Genomic DNA, 24,521 nt, shown 5'->3' with positions numbered 1-24,521 from the left:
TAGCTGTTGATGTGTGTAGTCCTTTGCACACTGTTTTTGGAAATGTGGACTGTGTTTTTTCTTTTGACATACACTGCTTGCTTGTCCACACAGCACAACTACACACACACACACATGAGCAAAAGAAAAGCAAACACTAAACTACAAGCAAAGTGTGGGGGGGAGTTACTATAATCCTAACAGAAGAGAAAGCGTTGGGTTTTTTGGTTTTTTTAGGGAAAATGGATGAAAAATGGGCAGGGAAGGATCTTTCTCGCGCTCTGCCTCTTGTGCAAGGGCTTGGTAGATACAGGCTCTGGCTGAACCATGAACCCAACCCTCCCCAGCCTGGTGCCCTCCAGATGTGTTGGGGTACAATTCCCATCACAGCTGGAGGGCACCAGGTTGGGGAGGGCTGCAGCAACTCCTGGCTCTTTCCTGCGAGGAGCTAAGCACCAGAAAAAGAATCAAGAGAAATCTTGTCCAATCCCTTTCCATGGCTGGGAGAACCCAGTATATATCATTAACAGAACCCAGCAGTAAAACGGCCTTGAAATGGACTGTACCACTTCATGCTGCTGGTGGGGGTATGTGTGAATAGGGATGGTGGAGAATTCCGCCACAGACTCCACTGAGCACTCACCTCCACCTCCCCCTGGAATCTGTCCAGGTCAGATCCATGTCAGCGTTGATCCTGAGGAGCTGGCTGGCTGCTCCGCATCACTGCCAAATGTTGATATGGCCAGCAGCCATCGCCATGCTGTATCGCTGTCTCTGGATGCAAATGGCATAGTGGGTGCCATTTGTGGCCGTAAAGCTGGTAGATTAGCCTAAATGCAGCCATAAATGGCTGCATTTAGGCTAATCTACCAGCTTTATGGCCGCAAATGGTGACCACTATGCCATTTGCATCCGGAGACTGACTTATACAGCAATACAGCATGGCAATGGCTGCTGGCCGCCCATATCGACAAAATTTGCCAGCGATGCGGAGCTGGCAGCTGGCTCCGCAGGATCAACATGGAGCGGAGCTGGCCTGGATGGATTCCAGGGGGGGGGATGGATCACATCCCCCTGTGGGCAGATTCCCCTGTGGAATGACAGGTAGGGAATCCGTCCATCCCTATGTGTGAATCCCCACCCCCACCCCCAATCTCTGTACTAGAAAACTAGCATGTGAGGATGGAGGGTTTAAGCTAGTCTTCTCCCTGCAGAGGCAGGATAGGACTGGAGCCGAGAAAGAAATGTCATGGAGCTTCCCTCTCAGCTCCCATCCCATCCTGCTGCCACCGCTGTCGCCACCATCACTGCACACAATGGCAGCTCATCAGGGCAGCGGGAGGCTGCTCAATTATCAGGTGGCTCGTGCATCCCAATGGATCATCTTGCACCCCTCTAGGGTGTGTGCACCCCACTTTGGAGACCACTGCTCTAGCTTCTAGTCCTCTCCTCTTCAGTACCACCTCGCTCACAATGAGCAAATGGAGGTTGACTCACAGCAGAGCTCCCTCCCTCCTCCTCCTCCATCTCCTCTCCCCTTCCCCACTCCATCTTCTGCCCCTGCCAGTGGCTGGATCTCTCTCAAATTGATACAGTTGGCACCTCCACATCCTCTTGCATTCCCCCCTCCCTTCTCCTCCTCCTCCTCCTCCTGCTCAGTGTGATCTTTCAGAAGTTGATACATTTTGGAGACAGCCTGTCTGAGCTGCTAGGAAGGCATAAGAAGAGCTCTGAATATACGAGGTGGACTGAGGTGCCTTGTCGGTGACCCGCTTCAGTTCGGGGTGCCTCGGTGCTGTTCTGATCTGCTTTGTAGCAAGACGAGGCACCTCCAAATCAGCCCACTTTGCCTTGTTATTTGGGCTTTGTACCAAAGTGGTGCACAGCCCTAGTTGTTTTGAGATATGGTAGAAAAGCCTCAGTGAGGCCCATGGTGTCATTTCAGAAAGGCAGAAAATGTTAAATCAAGATGGAAATTTTTCTTTGATGACTCATGAGATTCTATACATGGTATGGGATCATGGTGTGTGTGTGTGTGTGTGTGTGTTTGTGTGTGTGGTGGGGGCATATCACAACTTTGTACTCCCCCCCCAAAAAAATGATGCTTGGATCCCGTCTGTGTCTGCAGGAAGAAAATGTCATTTGAGAGAGGAACAGAGAAAGAGAGTCACTGGGGGTTAGCTGAACACTGAAAGTAGGGCTAAGAATATGAATAGTTTTCCTCCATCTGTACATGTATATTTGGAAATAAGGCAAATACTGCAACAACTAAAAAGCCATGTTTGCTCCAACACCATGTCCCCTCCAAAAGGAAGCCAAACCTGCATAGTTTGCTACCAGAACTTCTTAATCTTCAGGGAGCTGTGAAGCATATAACAGTATGAACTGGAAGTTAAAACACGTTATCCACTTCTAATGCTCTGTATGCGTTCCCCCCAACCAAACCTTTCTCAAAATATAGTTTTGATACATTCTCCAAAATAACTCATGTCAGCCTCAAAATGTGTATCTACATAAAGAAAGGTTAATGAACCGGTCAAGTTGCGCTACATGGACAACAAATGCCAAATCTTGCTCTCAGCTCTTTGTGTGTGATTCGGTGTCTGCCTCTGTAAGAATAGCATTTGTAAATCGGATCACATTGTTAATGCAGTTGGAACATCCAAAATGCCATAACACTGTCACTTTGCATGTCAGAATCAATGTACAGCCCAGTCAAGACAAATGTAAAGTTGATGTGAAACTTTAAATAGCTCCCCTCTCATGCTGTTGTTTATGGGACGTAATGATCAGAGGGCCTCTTTATGATTGCAAATCAAGCTCTTTATTCAAAAACTGCGCTGTAATTGCCTTTTCATGTGAGATTTGTAAAGAATACAGACTTATTTGTGCCTGCCACAGAAAATATCCTTGTGAGGGGTGACAAAGCAATATACAGTTGAAAATTTCAATTTCGGCATAAAATGTTTTATGTACTTGGTATTTGGATTTTTTTTTTAATTTCAGAAAAACATGTAAACAAGTGACTTGTTTCTGGACATCTGGTAAGAATGCACGGATGTTTGACTTTTCCCCATCCCCCTCTCAGAATGTTGTCAGGTTAAAGCTGGCCAAGGATCTTATCATCAATCAGTCAATCAATAAAAATTTATTGGTCAGTCACAGACCCATCAAAAGTTGGGGAAGTCACTTAGGAATGACCAAAAGAGAGAAAATGCATCACCCAAAATAGAGGACAAAATAGGCCACTGATTTGCATAAAATGTGCATATGGTAATTTATGTGTATTGATGCAAATGTATAAATGATTATAACTTAAATCATATATGCATTATAGTCTCACCATATTGTGGAAGACTCTGGTCAGGTGGCCTGTGTGCCTTGCTTAGTCTGCTTTCCGGGGGTTGTTGATGGGCAAGTTCAAGGCCCAGCTGTGCCTTCTGGTGGTTCTTTATCTTCAAACCAGATTGGACTGGACAGCTCTTCAAATAGAAGATGCCTTTAAAATGGATGACAGTCCTCTGACAGCCCTTCAGATAGAGGACTGTCCTCTGTAAAAGAGGACAGATGGCTATCCTACATGAGTGTGGGCAACCTGATCCCCACAATCTGCACAGCTACAAGAGCACACCAAGGAGCCCAGTGTAGGGATGTACGAATCCCTTACCTTGCGTCCGCCGGGGGGCGGGGGAGACAATCCGTTCCTCCCCCCTGGAATCCTCGTTGGCTGGCTCCGCTCTGCCAGCAATACTGCCACCATTGCCATCCGTACCGCTGCTGGGCAGAAACAGGAAGTGATCCGGACGCAAATGGCATCCGCGACGCTGTTTCCATCCCTGTATTTTCTCGTGATAGGCTACGCAACAATCTACGCAAATTCAAACACATAGTCTATCACGAGAAAATACAGGGATGCAAATGGCATCGTGGACGCCATTTGTGTCCGGATCACTTCCCTAACGGAGCTGCCAGGAGGGAGGATTCGGTCCGCGTGGGTCCAGGAGGCGGAGGTGAGTACATCCTTTCCACCACGGACTCCGGGGGCCTGAATTCAATGGAATTTGGTCTCATTTGAGTCTGTGGTGGATTCCGCAGACATCCCTAGCCCAGTGGATATAACTGCAGCAGCCATTTGTGATGCAAGTGGGCCACAGGGATCCCACTGTGCTGCATTTAGCTGTGCTCTGTGTGACACCATATTGCCAAATGTTATGTGCATAGGTTTCTCTGGCAGCAGTCGGCAGTGGATGAATAGCCATTAGGTTAGCGTATGGGTGCTTTTTCTGTTTCTTCGTCCGTGACTCAGGACCCTGCTCCAAAGGCAAGTAGCTTGTGAGCATAGCCTTGGCGAGGAGCAGCGCTGCTGGCTACATTTAAGGGTCTCCTCACACAGAAAATAATGGTTGGCATGCTGAAGTGCCAGTGTGCCAATGGGGAGAGAAGAGTCTCTACGGAGCCCTATGGGGACTCCCTCCCGCATGCACGGCTGTGTGTGCACATTAGAATGGATTGTCCCCTTTGGTAGTTTCTGTGACTTGCAGCTGGATCATTGTTAGTCCAGTAAAAATCTCAATCTTTAAAATAATTGCAAAACAAATTATACTTTTGACAGAGCAATCAGATGACCCTAAGAAATAATATACTAGAAGCTGCAATGGCCAACTCGATACAAAACAGGTTTTTTCATTACCACTTTTTGTTGGAAATGGCTGAAAAGTAATAGTCATTTGACATTGTAATCTTTCTGCTTCTGTTGGGGCCAAATGGATCCCTTATTTGTAAATCAGCTATTCAAATATTTAAAATGCGAATATTTGTAGGGTAACTTCTAAAGCAAATCTTGTACATGTCTTTTGCTATATCAGCATTAACTCCGCCACTGGCTCAGTTTGCAAGTCACAACCACCCAGATTTTTTTATTTCTTTTAAAATCCTGGGTTGTTGTGCATTAGTGGGAACAAGAGAACATGGGGGCTCCCACCCACCTGATCACTCAAGCAGAGCTAAACATCCCCTGGGTTGTTTAGTTTGATGTCCAAATTGGGAATTCCAGATTGTTGAGGGAGAAATAACCCAGAGTTAAAACCCACGGTTAAACTACCAAGCACTGGGCTTAATGCAATTCTGTGCCATCTCATAGAGGACTCCTGGAGGTGTGGGCATATGATTTGAGTTAGCTCACATTGGGAGGGCACTGCTCCAAAGCGCTGTGCTGGACACTCACCTGGACCATATCTCCATGACAACAGAAGGAGAAGGAAGGAGTGGCTTATCTGCATTTTTCAAGGAGCCGGTTTCAGTCTGGGCAGGGCTCCACGAGCGAGTGCATCGCTCCATTCTAAGTTGCTTCACATAACATATATCTGTGTGTGCGTGTGTGTGTGTGTGTAGTAAATGTCATCTGACTGACAGGGGCTGCTCAACCAATCAGAGAGGCTTCCCCCCATCCAGGCTCTCCCCCTTTCTCCTTCAATAAAATCTTCCTCCTGTGTCAAAAATCACTCTCCTTCTCCCCCCCGCACTTACTTTCTTAAAACAACTATCAGTGCAGGAACTCAGTGTTCCCTCTGCTCTGAAGCTGCCGAAGCTGGGAACAATCTGTCTTTCTCTCCCCCAGAATTAGTTACTTCCATAAAACAACAATCATAAGGACACAGTGTGCCCTGCTCTGCTGAGATCAATCAAAGCCCCATAGCTTCACAGCTTTGACATTAAGGCTTCTAAATGCATTATTTCGATTCATGGGAATTTTAGTAACTCTGGATGTTTATTTCAGGAACAAGCCTCATTAAGCACATGGGAGTTACTTCTGAGTATACGCTAGTTGGTTTGTGCTGGGAAGGGACAGAGAACATAGGGGGATGGGGAAATTAGCTCCCATTTTAACTTGATGGTGCACAGGATCTCTGTAACGAAGGTGTGAATTAGTTACTTCTGAAGGCAATAACCCAAACACTGGTATTGCAGCTTTGGTAAAGTGCTTTACAGCCTTTAGGGAATTAGTGCTTTAAAATCTGCTATTTACATTGAGGGGGATCTCTGTAAATTCTGATGTGTGCATTCAGGGAACAAGCCTCATTAAGCACGACGGGAGTTACTTCTGAGTAGATACTAACTGGTTTGTGCTGGGAAACACAGGGGCAGGAAACACCCCTTGACCGGGGTCATGGTGAAAGCCCCCCCCCCCCCCGGCAGGGCTAGCAAGGTAAATGCAGGGGTTGGGGCACACCAACTCTACTGAAGAGAACCCAACTTAAGGGGAAAAAATCAGACTTTAAGAAGTCTCAGGAAATCTGATTTTTCCCTGATAAGCTCCAGGGTAGGTGCTGGGTGGCCATGACATCATGTATCCCTAACGACCTCAACACACAGCCAGCTCAGAGTAAATCACTGGTGGAGACACCCCCCAACTATGTCATTTGCCAGAGCAGGAGAGCAGATGGTGCATCAATCTGGAACGGCCACTCAACTAATGCCTTACTTTGAGAGGTATAGGGTGGCTGTGGAGCTCATGGGTCTTTAGGGAGCAGGAGGCACAGGATCTGCCATCCTTCTGGAGCTTCAGCATGAGGTGGGGATTCAGCTGAGGTGGAGATTCACCCCATGTCATGGGAGGGCCAGCCCTGTTGAAGGTTATTGCTATGGGGCTGCTATCATTGCCTGTTTGGTTGGAGTATGGGCCCTACCCTTCTCAGTGCCTAGCAAGAAGCTTCAACAACCATATGGTGCTTTTGAAGACCACACAAGAGGGTGGCCTATGATGCCTGGTGCTGTTGCCCCTGTCTGCCCAGTAAGAATGCTAGCCTGAAACTGGGGATGAAAAATATAATTTTGCATTGAGCCAGACAGTGCAATCCTACACATGTCTACACAGAAGTAAGCCCTGTTGAATTCAATACTTCAAGGTAAGCACATTTAGGATTGTAGCCTAGTATCTTTGGTTGGACCCACATCTTAAGCTGGATTGGGCGTGCTGGAGGGAGTGGATTTCCCTGCCCCTTTCTTCCCATGGCAATCCGTCCAGCCTCCTGAAAGTGCTACAGAGAATCAGGAGATCCTGCTGAAGGGGGTGAGCTGTGGAGTGGGGGGGAGATGCACAAAAATTGGCTGGAGGGGCCTTCTGTGAGCAGAGCCCTTCTCTCATGGAAGGTCCCTTCCTCTCATGAAAGGCAGCTCCTTCTCACACTAGTCTGGTTGTTGTCTCAAAAGTAATTGCTTTTGAAAGATTGCCTTCACTGAACTCTGTTTATTCCACAATGCTAGGATAATGTTAAGTTTCAGCTCGAGGCTCTTTATATATGAACTTACGTAGCATGTTAAGATCAGCATCGAAAAGGAGTGTTGCTTATGTGGTGAAATCTAATGGATTTGAATTTGTAGCTGAAAATGTTCAAATCTATAGATGGATGTTTATTTGAGTGGCAAAATGGTTATACGGTATTAATAACTTAGCTGATTGCAAAGAAATCATGAATACAATTGAACTGGTGATGATATTAGATAATCACTTCAACTGATTGTCTAAAGGGCCTGTGAATAGATCTTTGGAAAATGTCCAGGAATTTGCCACAGTCAAAGCTAAATTGTATGAGTATTCTTTAGTGACGAGTGTTTGTCACTTCGGATGGATTGATCAGTTGCCTGAGCTCCCTGAGCCCTGGGTCCAAGGGCAAATGAACAAAGAGGGAATTGGAATTCTGAGCCCTTAGAAATGAGAACCCACTACCAATTTTAGGGCAACAGCCTTTTCAAGCACACATCTAGGATTTAAGAACAAATGAACAAACAACACAACTCTCTGAATGGACAGGAATAACAGAAGTCAAAGTCACATCACAGTATCAGGACAATGCAGGATTCCAGTGCCACTGTTATCTCTCTGCAGAGTTTCCACTGAGAATGTCCTTTGGTGATTCTTAGACACTTCAGGAAGGAAACAACAATATTCAATAGTTCACCAACTTTCTATACAATGGAGTTTAGATATGTTTCTCTTTTCCCTTTCACAAGCATAATGGTCCATTTAGGCTTGTAAGAATGAATTTATAAGCCTCTGCAGTTGCAGCTCTGAAAATGTTTTTCAACAGCATAGTCAGATAGTAAGATTCCATCTAACGTTTGCATTAGTTTCTTGTAAATGCTGATAGAATCCTTTACACTACTTTCTTTCCTGGGTAAAATGCGAGTTGCGGTTCCTGTATACAGCTTGAACTAAATGAATGTTCATTCTCCCACTGGCCCAATTCATTTGCTCCAGGGTGAACGAATGATTTTCTGCTGGCATTTGCTGCCACCTAATGATACAGAAAACATGCATTTCAACAGCAGGGTATATAGTCCATCTCAAATCCAAGTTGAGGAGAAGGGGGCGGGGAGTCAACTCAAACCCAATTAGCAGAATTGCTGTGTTTTGCTCTGAGATAATGCACTACATGGTAAGTCATGGTTATGGATTTGACTTCTGATTGACCCTGAAGAAAGCGGCTGTGGAAAAATCTATGAATGCTCAAAGACATTTTCACAGAACATGGTAAAGCCTTAGTTACTATTTTTGCTCCACTTCCAAGAGTTCATCTTATGGTACACAAATAGCATTATATTAATTTCTATAGCCATAAATATTGAGCAGTTCTAGAGCAATTATAGTTGCTTGGTAGATCCATATGAAAGAGAAAAGGATACACACTGGATAAGCACTCATCTATCTAAGAAGAGCATGACATTTTAATATTATGATTATTAATAGTAACAATAAATGTGTCATTGCTTATAGCATATATTATCAGTAAAAATGTAAATAGAAAAAGGTGTCTATGGCAGGATGGCCCGCTTCTTTATTTGTGGGAGCTACTGTTCAGATAGTGGTCTGGGGGCCAGAGTGGCCAAGCCCCATACTGAAGTTGATGGATCTAGCAACAAGGGCAAATGGTATGTGTGTTTTACCAAACCTTCATTCAACTTTGGTAAGATTGCCCAGGGCGAGATGAAATTCCCAGTGAGTGGAACTGGAGTGTGGGATGCCAGCTGGCTATCCCTGGTCTATCGTCTGACTACCCCCAGAAGCTGCTAACTGAGCTGCTAACTCAGAATTAACTTTTAGAAGTTGACATGGCAGGAGAGGAGCTCTGACTATTGTTGCCATCCTTCCTTCCCAGAGTGAAAGACAAGGGTTTTAAAAGTAAAAAAAAAAAAGAGAGAGAAGAAATGCAGGTAAGACACCACTTCCTGCTGGCACCCCTCCTGTCCCCAAACCATTTCTCAAAACCTGAAGATAGGGTGCCCAACTGGAAGCAGCAGGTTCTGTCCACCACTATGTTGGCAGCCACAGCAGCAGATGGCAGCCACAGGGCTTTGATGAGAATCAGGCCTCGAGGTCCATTCAGGCATCAGGCTGAATCAGGCCTCTAGGATCAGGCTTCTAGGTCCATGATCCATTCACAGCCACAGCAGCAGATGGCAGCCACAGGGTTTTGTTGAGTCTGGGGGATTCACCATTCAAGTGAGAGCCAGTGTGGCAACTGAGAGCCAGTGTGGCGCAGTGGCAAGAGTGTTGGACTGGGAGCTGGGAGATCCGGGTTCTAGTCCCCACTCAGCCATGGAAGCTCACTGGGTGACTTTGGGCCAGTCACAGACTCTCAGCCCAACCCACCTCACAGGGTTGTTGTTGTGAGGATAAAATGGAGAGGAGGAGGATAACGTAAGCCGCCTTGGGTTCCTTGCAAGAGGAAAAAAGGTGGGGTATAAATTCAATAAATAAATACATACATACATACATACATAAAATTTCCTACAAGGCGCCAGAACAGATTTCTCCAACCTGGTGCCCTCCAGATGTGCTGGACTAAAATGTGTTGGGGACATTGTGGGAGCTGCAGTCCAACACATCTGGAGGGTACCAGGTTGGGGAAAGTGGGCCTGAACAACACCACTTTGGGGGGAGTTGTGGGAAATTTTAATTGCAGCTCCCCCAGACCCAGATCTTTGGAGCTCATTGGAGCACTAAGGAGGAAAACTAAAGGGGGGGCTAGGACAGGCACCTGGTGGGCCCTGCCAGGCCAGTGGGGCCCTGGCAGCAGTCTGAGGTGGCTATGTGCAGACATAGGGAGAGGGTTGTAGGCAGGGTGGGTGTAGGGAGGGGGAGGGGCCATGGATCAGCTGCAGAGCACCTGCTTTGCATGCAGAAAGTCCCAGGTTGGATCCCTGGCATCTCCAGATAGGGCTGGAAAAACTCCTGCCTGAAAAACTCCTGCCTGGAGAGCTGCTGCCAATACCAGGTTAGATGCACAATTGGTCTGACTTAGTCTAATACAGATTCGTAGGTCTGTATGCCAGGTCTAGGGATGCAGGGGCATCCGTGGTGGTGGGGAGGCGCTCCATCCCTCCCCCTGGAATCCTCCCTGGCTGGCTCTGCTCTGTGGCGGCTCCATGGAGCTGCCGGCCAGGGCCATCCGCAGCTGGAGTTCTGGCCATGGCCGGGCTGCTGCAGCCACAAATGGCGGCCGTTATAGCAGCCGCCGTTTGCGTCCTTCCAGGCTGCCGTGATAGGCTACATAAGTATTTACGTAGCTTATCACGGCAAAGAGCAGGGGTGCAAACGGCGTAGCGGCTGCCATTTGCATCCCTGCTCTTTGCCATGATAGGCTATGTAAATACTTACGCAGATAAATACTTATGTAGCCTATCACAGCAGCCTGGCAGGACGCAAATGGCGGCCGCTACGACGGCCGCCATTTGTGGCCGCAGCAGCTGGCCGAGAGACCAGCCGCCGCCACCGCATCCGCCCCAGGTAAGCTTCGTCCCGAGGGGATTCCGCGGGGTGGCGGGGGGTGGGAGGCTGTTCTGCCATGGGTTTCGGGGGGCCGAATGCCACTGCATTCGGCCTTACTGAAATCCGTGGCGGAATTCTCCACCATCCCTAGCCCGGTCTGCCAAAAAGAATATATCTTGTTCAGTTTAGATTTTGCTCTGCTCCTTTTAAATGTAGTAATGACAGGGGTGGGGTGGGGAACTTCACAACAACGGAATGAGAAGCATGTTAGAGTATTATCTGGATTTTCATGGAATTGGCTTTATTCTTTCAGGGACGCATGAAGCAAGAAAAGCCAAGTGTAGCATACCTTTAAAATCCACTTTTCACAGGTCACACAGTGCTTGAAAGCAACATACTACTGGGTTGGGTGAGGGGGAGTAGAAGTGAACATCATCAACCCAGCAGGTGCTGCTCAACCAAAGAGAGAGACTGTTTCCTGCCCCTGTCCAGGCTCCCTGCAGTTACCATGCTAATATCCCCAACAGCATCTGAAGGCTCCCCATAAGAGCACCCCAATAGCACAATTTTGCCCCATTCTAGCCAACAGTCAAGGAGTTAGAGCTCCTACCCCGTTTCTCCCTTTCCAGGGAGTAAATACAGGGATCTAGCTGCTTCACCCATTCTCAGTCTGCAGCCTCTGTTGCCTGCTTTCTCCGCATTGAGAATCTATAGTGTCTTTTTCCCTTTGAGAAAATCGGAGCTGCGCTGTTTCAAGTACTAGCTATCTAGTGAGAAGTAGGGTTGGCAGAGAATTTCTCCCCGAAACTTCGGGGGGCCGAGCGCCAACGTGTTCGGCCCCCTGAACAAGTTTCGGGGAGAAATTCCCCGCCCCCCGCACCCCCCCCGGGACGGGACTTACCTTTGCCAAATGTCCCTCCCAGCGGCGGGTCCCGGCGGTGGTTCGTCGGGTCTTCGTCAGGGGCGGCAGCCGATCTTTCGACCGGCTGCCGCCGCCGCCATTCCAATAAAACTAAAAAAAAAAAACCGCCCCCGTGATAGGCTACGTGATGATTAACGTAGCCTATCACAGCTAGATTTGCAAAGTCAGCCGTGATAGGCTACGTAAATCGTCACGTAGCCTATCACGGGGGCGTTTTTTTTTTTTTACTTTTAATTTCTTGGCCGGGCGAGGCGCCTCCTCCCCGGCCTGAATTTCGGCCGGGCGAGGCGGGAAGCCTCCCCCCCGGCCTGAATTTCGGCCAGGAGAGGCGGGAAGCCTCCCCCCCGGCCTGAATTTCGGCCAGGAGAGGCGGGAAGCCTCCTCCCCCGGCCTGAACTTCGGGGGGAGAGCAGCGAAGCACCTCCCCCCCACCGCGAAAAGCTGCGAGACCAGGTAAGTGGGTTTCGTGCACCCCTAGTGAGAAGAGGTGGCCAGGAGTGGGAGCCTGCAGCCTTGGTATTTCGCTGTATTGATAGGGCAATACAGTGAAAACACTAAAGAATGCAGGAGAGGGAGGAGAGGAGGCAACTGACAGAGGCAGCAGCAGCCGTGCTAGCAGAGGGAGGCAACTCCAGCCCTTTCCCTCTGTGCAGAGCAGCAGCAAAGTTACACAAGCATCAGAGAAGGTTCTCAAGGGGGACAGGCTGGGAAATGGAGGCTAGTTACTCCCACTGGCAAAAAGGAAGTACAGTGCAATTATGAAGGCACAGAACAGCACTCTAGTGCTTTGATGAGTTGGAAAGGCAGGCTAGTTACTCTAATTCTAGACACCTCACTAGGAATGCCCAATCATACTGAATTTAAAGTGTAGGGATAGGCACACAGCAGCTGAAACACAGGGGAGCCAAATTAAAGAAAAACGGAGTAAAAGTACTCTGCAAAAATGTGGCTTCCCTAGAGATAAACTCTGGGGTGGCTGCAGACTGGCCATGATGTCATGTGCCGCAAAAGACCTCCAAACAGTCCCAATCCAAAGCAAATCACCCATGAAGACAGGCCCAGGGATATTATGCATGTGCTGAAAAACACTAAACACTTAAAAGCAGAGAGTGGAGGAGCTTTAAATCAGCCTTCCTCAACTTGGTGCTCTTTTTGGACTACACATCTGGAAGGTTGCTGGCTGGGGATGATGGAAGTTGTAGTCCAACACATCTGGATGGTCTCAGGTTGTGGGAGGCTACTTCAAATAGTTGTTAAAATGCCTGGAAATGTAATTAAATGATATGATATTGAAAACATTTTTTTTTTCCAATGGAGCACTGTTCTGGAACAAAACTGAATTTGGTTGTGGATATGGCTAAGCCGAATCTGTCATGGAATATGAGAGTGGGAGCCTCATTAAATTCTGAGATGGGTACATCTGGATCTGGAATGCTATCCCATCACATCAGAGCACCTTCAAATCTCCTCACAAATCTCCAGGCCCTGAATTGTGCTGGTGAACACCAATGCCTAGAGGCCTCTGCCCCCTAGTATGAATTGAGGCTTCTCTGTTGACCCCTGCCATGATGTGGCATTCACCTACCAGTGCCAGCGGGTCTTTGTGGACTCTTAGGCAAGACCCCCTCAATGGGCCCTCTCTCTCTCTCAGTGAGTCTACCCCAGGACCACCATTGTCATCAGCTGCTATTGCTCCTTCTCCTCTTTCTCATCATTGCTACCACTTGCTCACTTGACAGGCAGAGAGCCAGTGAGCAAGGAGGCAGGGGCATCTACTGCTCCTCCTTCTTGCCACACCATTGTCTGGGCCAGGAGGTTCCAACGGTGAAGAGGAGAAACTACTCCAGGATCCTCTTTGTCAGCAGGCCCCTGCTGGGGCGTGGGCCTCGGCAGGTGCGGAACAATTCCTACCCTTGATGCCAGCCCCAAACCTACCTATACTGCATCTGCGTGCTCTTCAGCCTTTGTGAAGAGGCTCTTACCTCTCAGGTCTCCAAGAGGGTAAAAGGGATAGCTGAGGAATTCTATATAGTTGAGGCTGCAGAGAGCCCCATAGACCCTTACTATATGCCGATGTTATCATTAATGTATGCCAAATTTTAGAGGCCTTAAAGCAAATATAGTGCAGCCAGGCACAATGAGGGGCTCAGTGACAATATCCCACTTTAACATTTACTGGGATGCCTGAATTCTATAAAATAATCCTCCTCACCTCCAAATGTGAATTATTCTGCAAAATTCTACTGGGAAATCCACCCATCTCTAACAGTATACTAGTAGCCATAGCACTTTTTTCCCTTGCAGTTAGCCTCAGATACTTTAGTCAAAGACTTTAGTCTCAAAGACTTCACTCAAAGACTTTAGTCTCAAAGACTTTAGTCAAAGACTTTAGTCTCAATCCAATCATCAAATACGGTGATGCTTATCCTGTTCCCCAGAAAGCTTCTTTGTGACCCCTCATTCATCTCCTGCTATCTCCTATCTGGCTCCTTGGGTGTGGTGAGCTATCTACGCTTGCTGCCTTTGAAGTTAGGGCCTAACTACAAGTGACACTAACAACATGATTAGCAATCATGTCTGTTTTTTAAAAAATAAATACCAGGCATGGTGGAGGAGGTGACACTCATTGGCACGCAGTGCACAGCACAGGGAGGGGAGTTTTAAACCTGTCCTCCCCAGTCATAATCTCAGTGCCACCTCACCCCAGCTGCATTAGGGAAGAACCTCCCATTGGCGTCAGTGGGAGACGTTTTCCTAATGCTAATTGCCATGCGGTGGGATAGCGTGAGGTGGGATTTTTACTGTGACTGTGGGAAGAAAAGTTAAGCCTCCTTTCCCCATATGCTGCAGCGCCAATGACGATCACCCGTTCCATTAACTCTGGTACTTCAGATTGCTAAAAACACCGTCGTGTGTAGTTAGGCCCATATAATCTGATCCATTTTAGTCTTGCTTCTCTGCTGACAGAACTTGCTAATATTACTTAACCATCTCCTTACTGCCAGATCCAAAAAAAATATTTTTTAGAGCCTTTTCATAATATCAACATTCCAGTCTTTCCCTCTAAAGTACCTAGGCTTTAGAGAGATGAACTTAAATGGTGTTCTTAATATCTGAATATTCTCTAACTACTCTCCTTAACTCATACTGGGTTTTTTGATCCCCCTCTTCTATTGTGTTTCTTCCTCTGGTTCTGTCAGCTGCCTGCGTCTTACCTTTGCTTTGGCTCTTAGTTATTACCAATCATTTATTTGTTGGTGACAATTAACTCTGTCACTTCTTCAACAGTACCACGTAGCACTTAAGAGGATTGAAATAGGATTGGGAGACCCAGGTTCAAATCCCCACCGAGCCATGAATTCCAGTGGGTGACCTTGGGCCAGCCATTCTCTCTTGGTCTAACCTACCTCAGAGGGTTGTTGTGAGGGTACATTTAGGGGAAGCACTTGTTATTTATTTTAAAGATTTATAAGCCACCGTTCAGAGTAAACCACCCCAAGGTAGTGTACAATGAACCTTAAAAACTACAAAATATAATAAAACAAAGATAAACAGAAAATCAAATTTAACTGCTAGAGGCCTAACTCGATTAGAGGCCAAGATAAACAGATGAGTCTTTAGGGCCTGCTTGAAGGCTTGGCTTGTAGGCCATCAATTGGAAAAGAGTTCCACAAGTAGGAGGGAGACACTATTGAGAAGGCCCTATCCCTCATGTCGCCAACATAATTGCTCTTTCAGAAACCATTTATGCTGCCTATTGCTCCTTGGAGGGAATATATAAATACTGCTTTCCTTACCCTTGAGAGGCTTCATATACATTGTCACTTAGCTTCATATACTGAAGATGGAATCTCTCCCCGCCCTCTAAACCTCTCCACAAGTTGATGTTGCATTGATGCTGGTACCCCTATCCCATTTGCCTACTCTTTGACTGGCCCTGCACTCCCTGCCAGATGAAGTCACCAGGGGCTTCCACCTGCACAGCCACCATGAGCTCAGTGATCTTTGGCAGCAGCACCACTTTGTTCCCCTAGTTGCCACTGGGCAAACAAACGAGTAAAATCAAGCATATTGGCTTATGAGAAGCTGAAGAGTCTGGTCATTTATGTGCCAGTGTGAGTGATGAGTTGATGCTGCCACAGTGTAACAGGTTTGCAGTGAATGAGAGTCTGTGGCATAGCAAAGTGCTAAGTTAATGCTGGAAGGGGACTCTCCATTTGCTGCCTTCTGTACTGATTACCAGAAGATTCCTCCAGTCCTTTCTTCCAAAGGTGAATACAGTCAGTTTGATTGCATGTCCCCCCTGTAAGAGGGGAATGAACGTGTGAATTGGCCCTAACTGAATTCTGATTTCCTAAACTGAAGGATCATGAAGGTTCTTCCACATGCTGCAGAATACACAACTTTCCCAAGTACCACTCCGTTTGCTTTGGCTGCCATGCAGTTATTCTTGGTTCTGACGGTGTGTGCCTGCCTGTGACTCAGTGAAGTGCCAGGCTTTATGATGGTGGTGAGTGACTAGAGCAGAGCTCAAGCCCACATCGGCAGCAACAGCCCAAGTTAGAGCTGCCTCTTGGGGGTGTCTGTGTGAATATCTGTTGCCTGCTCGTTTGAGCACGGCTTGCCTCTAACTCTAGCTTGCCTTCTTGGTATGCTACTCACTCCTGGCAGAAAACAGTAAAAAGTGATTCATCTATGAGAATTAGAAGAGAAGAGTGGAGCTTTCCTTTTCTTAAATTAAATTAAAATAAAGATGGATTAACAAGGACATTCACTCATTAAGAAATTGTATATTACTTCAATTACTGTTTATGGAAAAATTGATATGAATTCAGCACAATACAGCTCCTAAGAACATAAGAGCCCAGCTGGATCAAACCAAGGGTCCATCTAGTCCAGCCTTTGTTTCACACAGTGGCCAACCAGCTGCCCACAAGAACGCACAAGCAGGACATGAGTGCAACAGCACCCTCCCACCCATGTTCCCCAGCAACTGGTGTACATAGGCTCACTGCCTCGGATTACTGAAGGTAGCATAGAAGCACCAGGACTAGTAGCCGTTGATAGCATTCTCCTCCAGGAATTATCTAACCCCCTTTTAAAGCCACCCAAATTGGTGGCCATCACTACATCCTGTGGTAGTGAATTTCATAGTTTAACTATGCGCTGTGTGAAGAAGTACTTCCATTTATCTGTCCTGAATCTCCCACCAATCAGCTTCATGGGATGATCCTGGGTTCTAGTATTTTGAGAGCGGGGGAAAAAAGTATCCTCATCCACATTCTCCACACCATGCATAATTTGTAGACCTCTGTTATCCTCCTTTTTTCAAAGCTAAACAACCCCAGCTGTTGTAACCTTCTCTCACAGGGGAGATGCTCCAGCCCCTTGACCATTTTAGTTGCCCTTATCTGCACTTTTTCCAGCTCTACAATATCTTTTTTATGTGTGGTGACCACAACTGTACACAGTATTCCAAGTGTGGTTGCACCAGAGATTTATACAAGGGCAGTATGATCTTGGCAGTTTTATTCTCAGTTCCTTTCCTAATTATGCCTAACATGGAGCTTATGAGTCACTTGCTGCTGACAGGTAGGAGTTTATCATATTATATGGAACCACCAAACTACACCAAGCAATTACAGCCTTGTTACAGACAGTTGCCGGTGCCTGCCCAGAGAAGGATCCTATACCTTTTGCTACATATTGTAAGCAAAATATTTGGCAGATTTCATTTGTCTTGTCATTGTAGCACTGCGGTGGCAGAAGCTGAGCTTGCTCAATATTTCTGACATGTGGCCATTCACAGGAGCTGGTAACCTTTGCAGATTCTATGACAAACTGTATTGCTGAGGGCCAAACTAGACCTGAGGTTAATTGCCTGAATACATTTAATATGCACATTTTTTCTTTATGTAATAGTAGCTGCAGAGAAGTTTAAGCAGCCTATTGAGGTGGGCGGGCAGGGAATTCAACTCTTCGTCTCCCTGCCAGTTTCCTTTGTGTGTGAAAACATAAACCCTCAGAAACCCCCATTCTTATATATAAAGAATGGTCAAGTTCGCACAATATGACAACCCAGGCTGTGAAACAAGCCACACAGTGTGGGCTGTCATTGCAACAACCCATGGTGAGGCCAACAGACAATTGGGCTCAGTGCAGGTTGTTCTCTTCATCCTCCTTTCCCCCTCAGTCCTCAGCAGGTATCCCAGGGGATTTTGTGGCAGAACCCATCTTGTCTGCTGCCAAGTCCCCCTCTCTGCAAGCTTAAAAAACACAAACACAAAACCCTTCTGGAGATTTGGGCAAATAGGGGCCAAAGAATTTTTAAAATACTTTTTTGGCCCCAGTAATGTGTGCAAATGTCCCTATATATTTGTTTTAATTATTAAAAAAATTGGACTGTCAAATAATTATTATTATCTGACAGTCCAAAATATATAGGCTTACCTTGCCTGGTACCTTGTATATTTCAGCTATCAAATATACAAGGTAACTGACAAGAGGAGACTGTATATAGGCTGATTTTACAGCCTTTGACAGTTGACAGGTGGGGGAAAGGGGTGCATATCACCCATTAGTAGGTTAATCCCCAGGGTTTAAAGTATTGCCCCAACCCTTGGGAGTGCCAAGCCGCCTTGGGTTCCTTGCAAGAGGAAAAAAGGCGGGGTAAAAATGCAATAAATAAATAAATAAATAAATTTCCCAGTGACAGCTGTCCAAGGTTGCTGCAGTTTGTGTGAACAGGAGTGAAAAGGTGGTGGCATGTAGATCTCTGTGAAAGAGAGTCTTATGAAAAAGAGAAAAAAATATTTTTAAAAAGGGGTTAGTGAATGAGTGACAGCCCCTCCAAAGAGCTGCTTGGGCACTATTGGAGGCCTGTCGTTCACTCGCAGGCGAGATCACTCAGCAAGAGTGGCAGGGGTTTCTGCTGCTCTTGCCAAGCAGCTCACTCACCAATATCTGCTACCCACAATGGGTTGGAATTGCCGGGTTCAGATGACATACCAACTTATCGTGGGTTCAACAACCCCTACAAGAAGCCATGGGTTGCCCATGCACAAGCCACACTGTGGGAATCGGTCTGGGTTTGCATGACATGACAACCCACTGTGGCTCGTCACCCACGATGGGTTGTCATGTTGTGCGAACCTGCTCATTATGCTTACACCTTCAGTAGTATCCCAAGCAATCCTTTTAATTAGCGAAATGCAAGGTGAGGTGACTTCATCTTTCTTATCCCCTAGAAGGGTACTGGATGTTCCCAAATAATTTAAAAGAGCATTATCTTCTATCCAGAGTCTCATGAGAAGGAAAAGAAATCCTGTCTTATCTTTTGCTTTCATACCTTGCACTATCGAGGAATCAGAGTATGGAGATGGCTCAGGAAGCAAAGTACTGCACAAGGTGTTCCATACACATGGGGGCTTTTTACTTCCTCTAGCCCGTGAATGCCATGGAGAATGAGAATCATCTGGAAAAGTGTCCCACACGGCTGCCACTGGAAGGGAAAAATCGGCAACAGTTTGTACGTGCTGCCAAGACAAATATAAGTTATTCAAGGAAAACGTTTATTTATATTAGCTATATAGGTAGGGAAAGAAAACATACTGTCCAAATAAAGCATAACAGTTGCTAGCTCTCCAGATCATTAATGGAACTGTTTCCATTTTCAGATGACCAATGGAGATCTTTAAAAAACTAACAATTAATATTTCTGTTGCCCATTAATTTATGTATGCTCAGTTTTGAACTCAGTTAGATTGCTGCCCATTACCATATCAACATTGAATATGAGTTTTCAAGATCAGTGGTGTCCAGAACGAAAGGAAAAAAGACATCCTTTGGCTAATTTTTGACATGTCTTCAGATATGACCTTCCAGTCATGTTACCTGAGTTACAGAATCAGTGTTCTCATATTCACCACATCATCACTCTGAGTTGTACATCCTTACAGTGATCAAAAGATCTGATTTGGAGAACCACTCTACTGAAACAATGGCGCATAGGATCTAACATTAAGTTCCAGTCAGTACTGGTGGAATGGGATAAACCACCTCTATGCCAGAACCTAATTTGGACAAGTAATTGCACATTAGTGCCAATAATAATTGGGCTTGTTATGCCAATGCTTTACTCAAAATCTCTGTGCTGTTGTGGTGAATGAAGTTTACATGTCTGTAAAATGGTGATATTCAGTCCTGTCTTTGTTCAAGTATAACAAATGAAGGCTCTACAGGCATAGTAATGTAAGCCAAGTACACAATACACCAAGCACAGTATGTTTACCCATTTTCTTTAATTTTTTTTTAAAAAAAGGAGTAAGCAGACAAAATGCTGTGCTTTCATGAAAACCAAATAAAAACTTTCTTTGTGTAAAACAGTACATAAATCTGGGCTACTCTTTACTTTTGAATAATACTGCATGTACTTCAAAAAGGGGCATTATTGTTTCCTACTGCATATAAAAAAAGTCATCACAATATCATTGCTCTTCACATTTTGTTCCAGAAAAAAAAAAAAAATCACAGAACTAGTTGGGAATTTGAACCCAACTCCCCCCCCCAATACATTAAAAAAGGAGTAAGTACAAGTGTTAAATGGGTCAAATAGTAAATGTGCACATTTACAAGCACAGCAAATTAGAAACACTGCTTTAGACCATGCCAAACCACATGTATGTGTATAAAGCTATTGGTGAAATAGTTCATAGCAGCAGAGTAGGAAGCATATTCCATAAACAGTACCTGTTGGGATACTTGGATGGAAACATCATTCCATCTGTGACAACCCATATCCGTGAATCATCTTCCCAGTGACAGTAAAAAAGTGAAATCCTATCCACATTTACTTGGTATGAAGGCCCGTTGAATACAGTGGGACTTACTTCCAAGTAGTCCTGCATAGGATTGGGCTGAAAGATGCTTTAATTTAAATGAGAGCTTGGACTACCTGAAATTACTGTACCATTACTAGTTGATGTTGCAATGAAACACATCACTGACTGCATACTTTGGGAAACGCTTATGTGTGACTAGGTTTGATAAGTAGGATCACTTAAAACTACTTCCCAGTGCTTAGAAGTCACTGATTAGAATTTCTCACTGGTTCACCATACATTTAATAATAGGAAGACAGTAAATCTGAAAGTTCAGGAATGCAGAATATAGCCTGCATTCCAAATTAACAGCTTGGATTTCTTTTGATTGGTACTTAACTACATTCTAGAACTCGAAAAAGACAACATATTGATTTGAGCAGTGGATAGCTGTCCAAGAAAGTGCAAATAAATAAAAATGTCAGAAGTATACATTTGTCACTAATTATTATGGTCAAGAGAGTCAAGACGAACAAATCATGCATACAGATGTCAGTCTGACTTTTTTTCCTTCCCAACCATTTCTGAACCTATAGCATCTATGGAAGGAAGAAATAAAACTGCAGGGATGCAGTGAGCGGATTCCTTTAACTTTCATCTTTCATATACTTTGAGCAATTAGCTGTAATTAGTCCAATAAAGTTGATAGGTGAGTTGCAGACTGACATAGAGCATCTTTGAATGTGCACTTACCACACTAAAAGTACATGGTTTTTGGTATGCGTGATGCTCCCTGTTATGCACACAAATGCACTTCTGAAGAGCTTACTTCTAGTAAGACACCTGAAGTAATATATACCATGGTTGTTTTTCAGCAGTATTCTATTTTAGATTGTTACAAGAAATAGTCTGAGACTGGTGCTTTGGTTATATACAGGTATGCACGGTGGAGTGTGCGATACATAATGACATAAATTCACTTTGAAAGCTGCTCATAGTCCAGTAATCGGGGTGAGAAACCAGTCCATTAAATAATACAACTGATGACACAACAAAATGTAACATTTGCTCCTGAGTTTAAACCCTTTTTCTTTGAATTCAGGTGCAACTCCTTGTCTCAATTCCCCATGTTTTAAATGGGACATATAAGCATACCATGCCTAAATGAAGATCAAATTCAGTAATACAGAAACAAAACCCATTGTGCCTGTGGTGGATTTATATGATCAAGTCCAGGGATACTTGAAGTGTCTTAATGTGGCTTGCAGCACAATCCTATGCAGATCTACACATAGGCAAGTGTGTACAGGATTGCAGCCTTAGTTATCCTTAAAAGTATTCTTAACCAACCTGCTGCCCTGTTATACCCATAGTCAGGCTGCTTGATTGGTAGACTGGTGGATTTTCCCATAAAGCATTAAGACATGCATGCTTATGGATGAATCTGAGATTCTAATCTATATTAGTAATTATGAATACTGGGCTAGGTGGTAGCTATTATAGATGAAACAATATTGAGTACCAGGATGTGTTAAAATGCCGTATATATATGCTACATATTATCACAGTCACATTCATCAATGTTTTAAAGAACATCTGCTTTCAGTAGTTTTTGAAGAGTGCTTAAGGATACGAAAGTCTGACTACATCATTACCTGCCATCCAGTTATATGTCTCTTTCAATAACACATACACAAACTCATGCATGTTTTTCTGTAAAAACAAAGCAAGATCCAAAACGGTGAGATAATTTATGCAGTCACCAGTCAAGCAAAGAAAAATAAAATGTGAATGTTTTAAAAATCCCATGAAACAGCACCTGTGAATTCAAACTCTATTAAAGTTACTACTCTATTAATAGCTCATTTATATATAAAAATAGTTTCTATAGTGAGTTCAGGAAAAAAAAAGTAATTCAGTGATGACTTCCATCACATTTCTAAAAGTGTGGCAAGTAGGTTGGGTAGCATGAAATTTAGAAGATGTGTTTTCCCCATTTTGCTCCAGAAAGAGGACTTGGCTTCTCTGCTTTACTAATAAAACATATGATCCACAATCCTGATTGAGACACTATGGTCAAGAGCTATCTCATGTTTATATATCTACCATTTTTCTTGGAACAGAAGGCCCCATGATATATTAGAAGCTGCTTTTGAAACTCATGAAAGCTTCAGAAGTGACTTCCACCATGAGGTGTGGGGGCTGCTGTTCAAGACATACACGTTCAAAGCCTCGGTTTATCACCCAGCTAGTCACATAGTTATCTAGATTGTGTCCAATGGTAAAGCAGATATCAGACTCGGAGGTTTGTTCACAAAGGCATTGCCTCCAAAACTGTGAGAGCAGGTTTGCCAAATGTCAGAGTTTGACCCGGACAATTTAGGTTTGTATACTTTCTTTAATTGGTATCAAAGCAGAAGGACTAAAGACTATCAGGGATTGAGGCTAGTGACATCTGGAAACCTACAGACCGGGTTCACACAGTCACGGTGGGGGAAATAACGCATGGTGGCTTATTTCCCCCACAGTGCATGCCAGTGGAATTTGCATAATTACCCTCCTGGCTCAGGTCACCATGTCATGAGAACCTGGCTGGCATAGCTTGTTGGAGTGGGTAGCAACCCTCCAATAAGCCATGGGCTGTTGTTAGGTTGCTGCCAACTCCCAACAAGCCATACTGCCTGGGTTTGCACAACACGACAAGCCACGGTAAGCCTGTCAGAACGCAACAGCCCCTTCAACTAAATTAAACCATGGTGAGCTGTTGTGTCAAGCAAACCAGGATTAGATCAACACCCATGGGTATTGGATCAGGCCCAAATTCAGGATGCTACATATTTAAACAAAGCTACACATCTGAAGACAATTCCCTTAGATACTAACATAATAAGGACACTGTGACCCCCTTTATATACATACAGTAGAAGCTGAAATGGTCTGAAATGCTTACAAATTAGAAAGTATATAGCTATACAACATCATGCCTTTAAAAAAACACACACTGAAGTATAAAAGTTTTACAACACATTATACAGGTTCTTCTAGCATCTACAAAGCACTTACTGGAATCAACAAATTACAAGTCATCACTAACAAACAATTCTATTTCATTTTATATATATAATATTTATATATATATATATATAATCGTTACTTATATAATAATTAAAAAAATCACTTTTAAACAAGTATACAGGTTCACTTTAAAATTAACTTGTTAATAAAGTTGTGCAAAATAAGCTGGCCTATATAATTAAGTGAAGTATTTTATTTATTTACTTATTTATTTATATAAAAACAATTCCAAAGAAAGTTCTTTTAGAAGTGCGTCTCTTTTTCTGTGATGGCTGAAATATTGCCATCACCTTTCATTTTGGCATCGCAGTCATTTACTGTAGCATATGAGCCTGCTCCAAGCTTTCCTCTCATTTTCAGGTCTGGGCTGGCCACAATCAGTTTTCTGAATCTCTGGGGGGAAAAAATGAAGAAAATGGAAGATGTTAGCCATTATGACATAATTCCATACACACATGCACATACATTTTCTTGTTGAACACCTGGAAGATGCATTTTTTGCTATGTTGAAATCTCTATAAAAAAACAAGAGTGTTGCTCCTAGGGATGTTGGTGAAATCTGCAACGGAACCAAATGCGTTTGGATTTTTATGAATTTGACCCACAGATCCCACAGCAGATCGGCTTTCCCCCTGCCAGGTGGATTCCATGGATAGTTTTTCTAACCTTCTGGAATTTTATGCAAATTTTGTCATAGAAAAATACACAATTTTTTTAAAGCCCAGCCAAAAATGTGCATTCCTCTCATAGGCAAAAGTGTGAAAATGCATATTGGGGGGATTTGCGCATTTTGCATATGGGAGTCTGCGCAAATTCACATTTGTGCAAATTCACAAACTAAAAAAAACCTGATTCCATTGATGGGCAGACAACAAAAGGAAAGGCACCTGACAATCTGCAAAACACGGACAGAATGGGTTTTACGTAATACACACATCCCTAGTTGCTTCCCATTGCA

At 44.6% G+C, this 24,521-nt stretch overlaps 1 protein-coding gene across 2 annotated transcripts in view; it reads right to left on the bottom strand.

The window, feature by feature from the left end:
* Positions 1-22,143: 22,143 nt before the first annotated feature.
* Positions 22,144-24,521, bottom strand: part of SLC6A11 (solute carrier family 6 member 11) — a 175,733-nt gene continuing 173,355 nt past the window's right edge. Inside the window, exons 15-16 of one of the 2 annotated variants that reach the window (XM_084839859.1) lie at positions 23,854-23,956; positions 22,144-22,201 (exon numbers count right to left, since the gene is read on the bottom strand). In XM_084839859.1, coding sequence (XP_084695985.1) covers positions 22,188-22,201; positions 23,854-23,956 — 117 coding nt within the window. In that variant the 3' untranslated portion in view covers positions 22,144-22,187. Of the gene's footprint in view, positions 22,202-23,806; positions 23,957-24,521 lie in introns of those variants that run through there. The other variant, XM_084839858.1, reaches the window with a different exon arrangement.

The sequence above is a fragment of the Heloderma suspectum genome, chromosome 2, assembly GCF_057233095.1.
Source record: "Heloderma suspectum isolate Gila_16-S chromosome 2, 16-S_ref, whole genome shotgun sequence".
Taxonomy (NCBI): domain Eukaryota; kingdom Metazoa; phylum Chordata; class Lepidosauria; order Squamata; family Helodermatidae; genus Heloderma; species Heloderma suspectum.
This window is presented reverse-complemented; position numbering and strand designations above follow the sequence as displayed.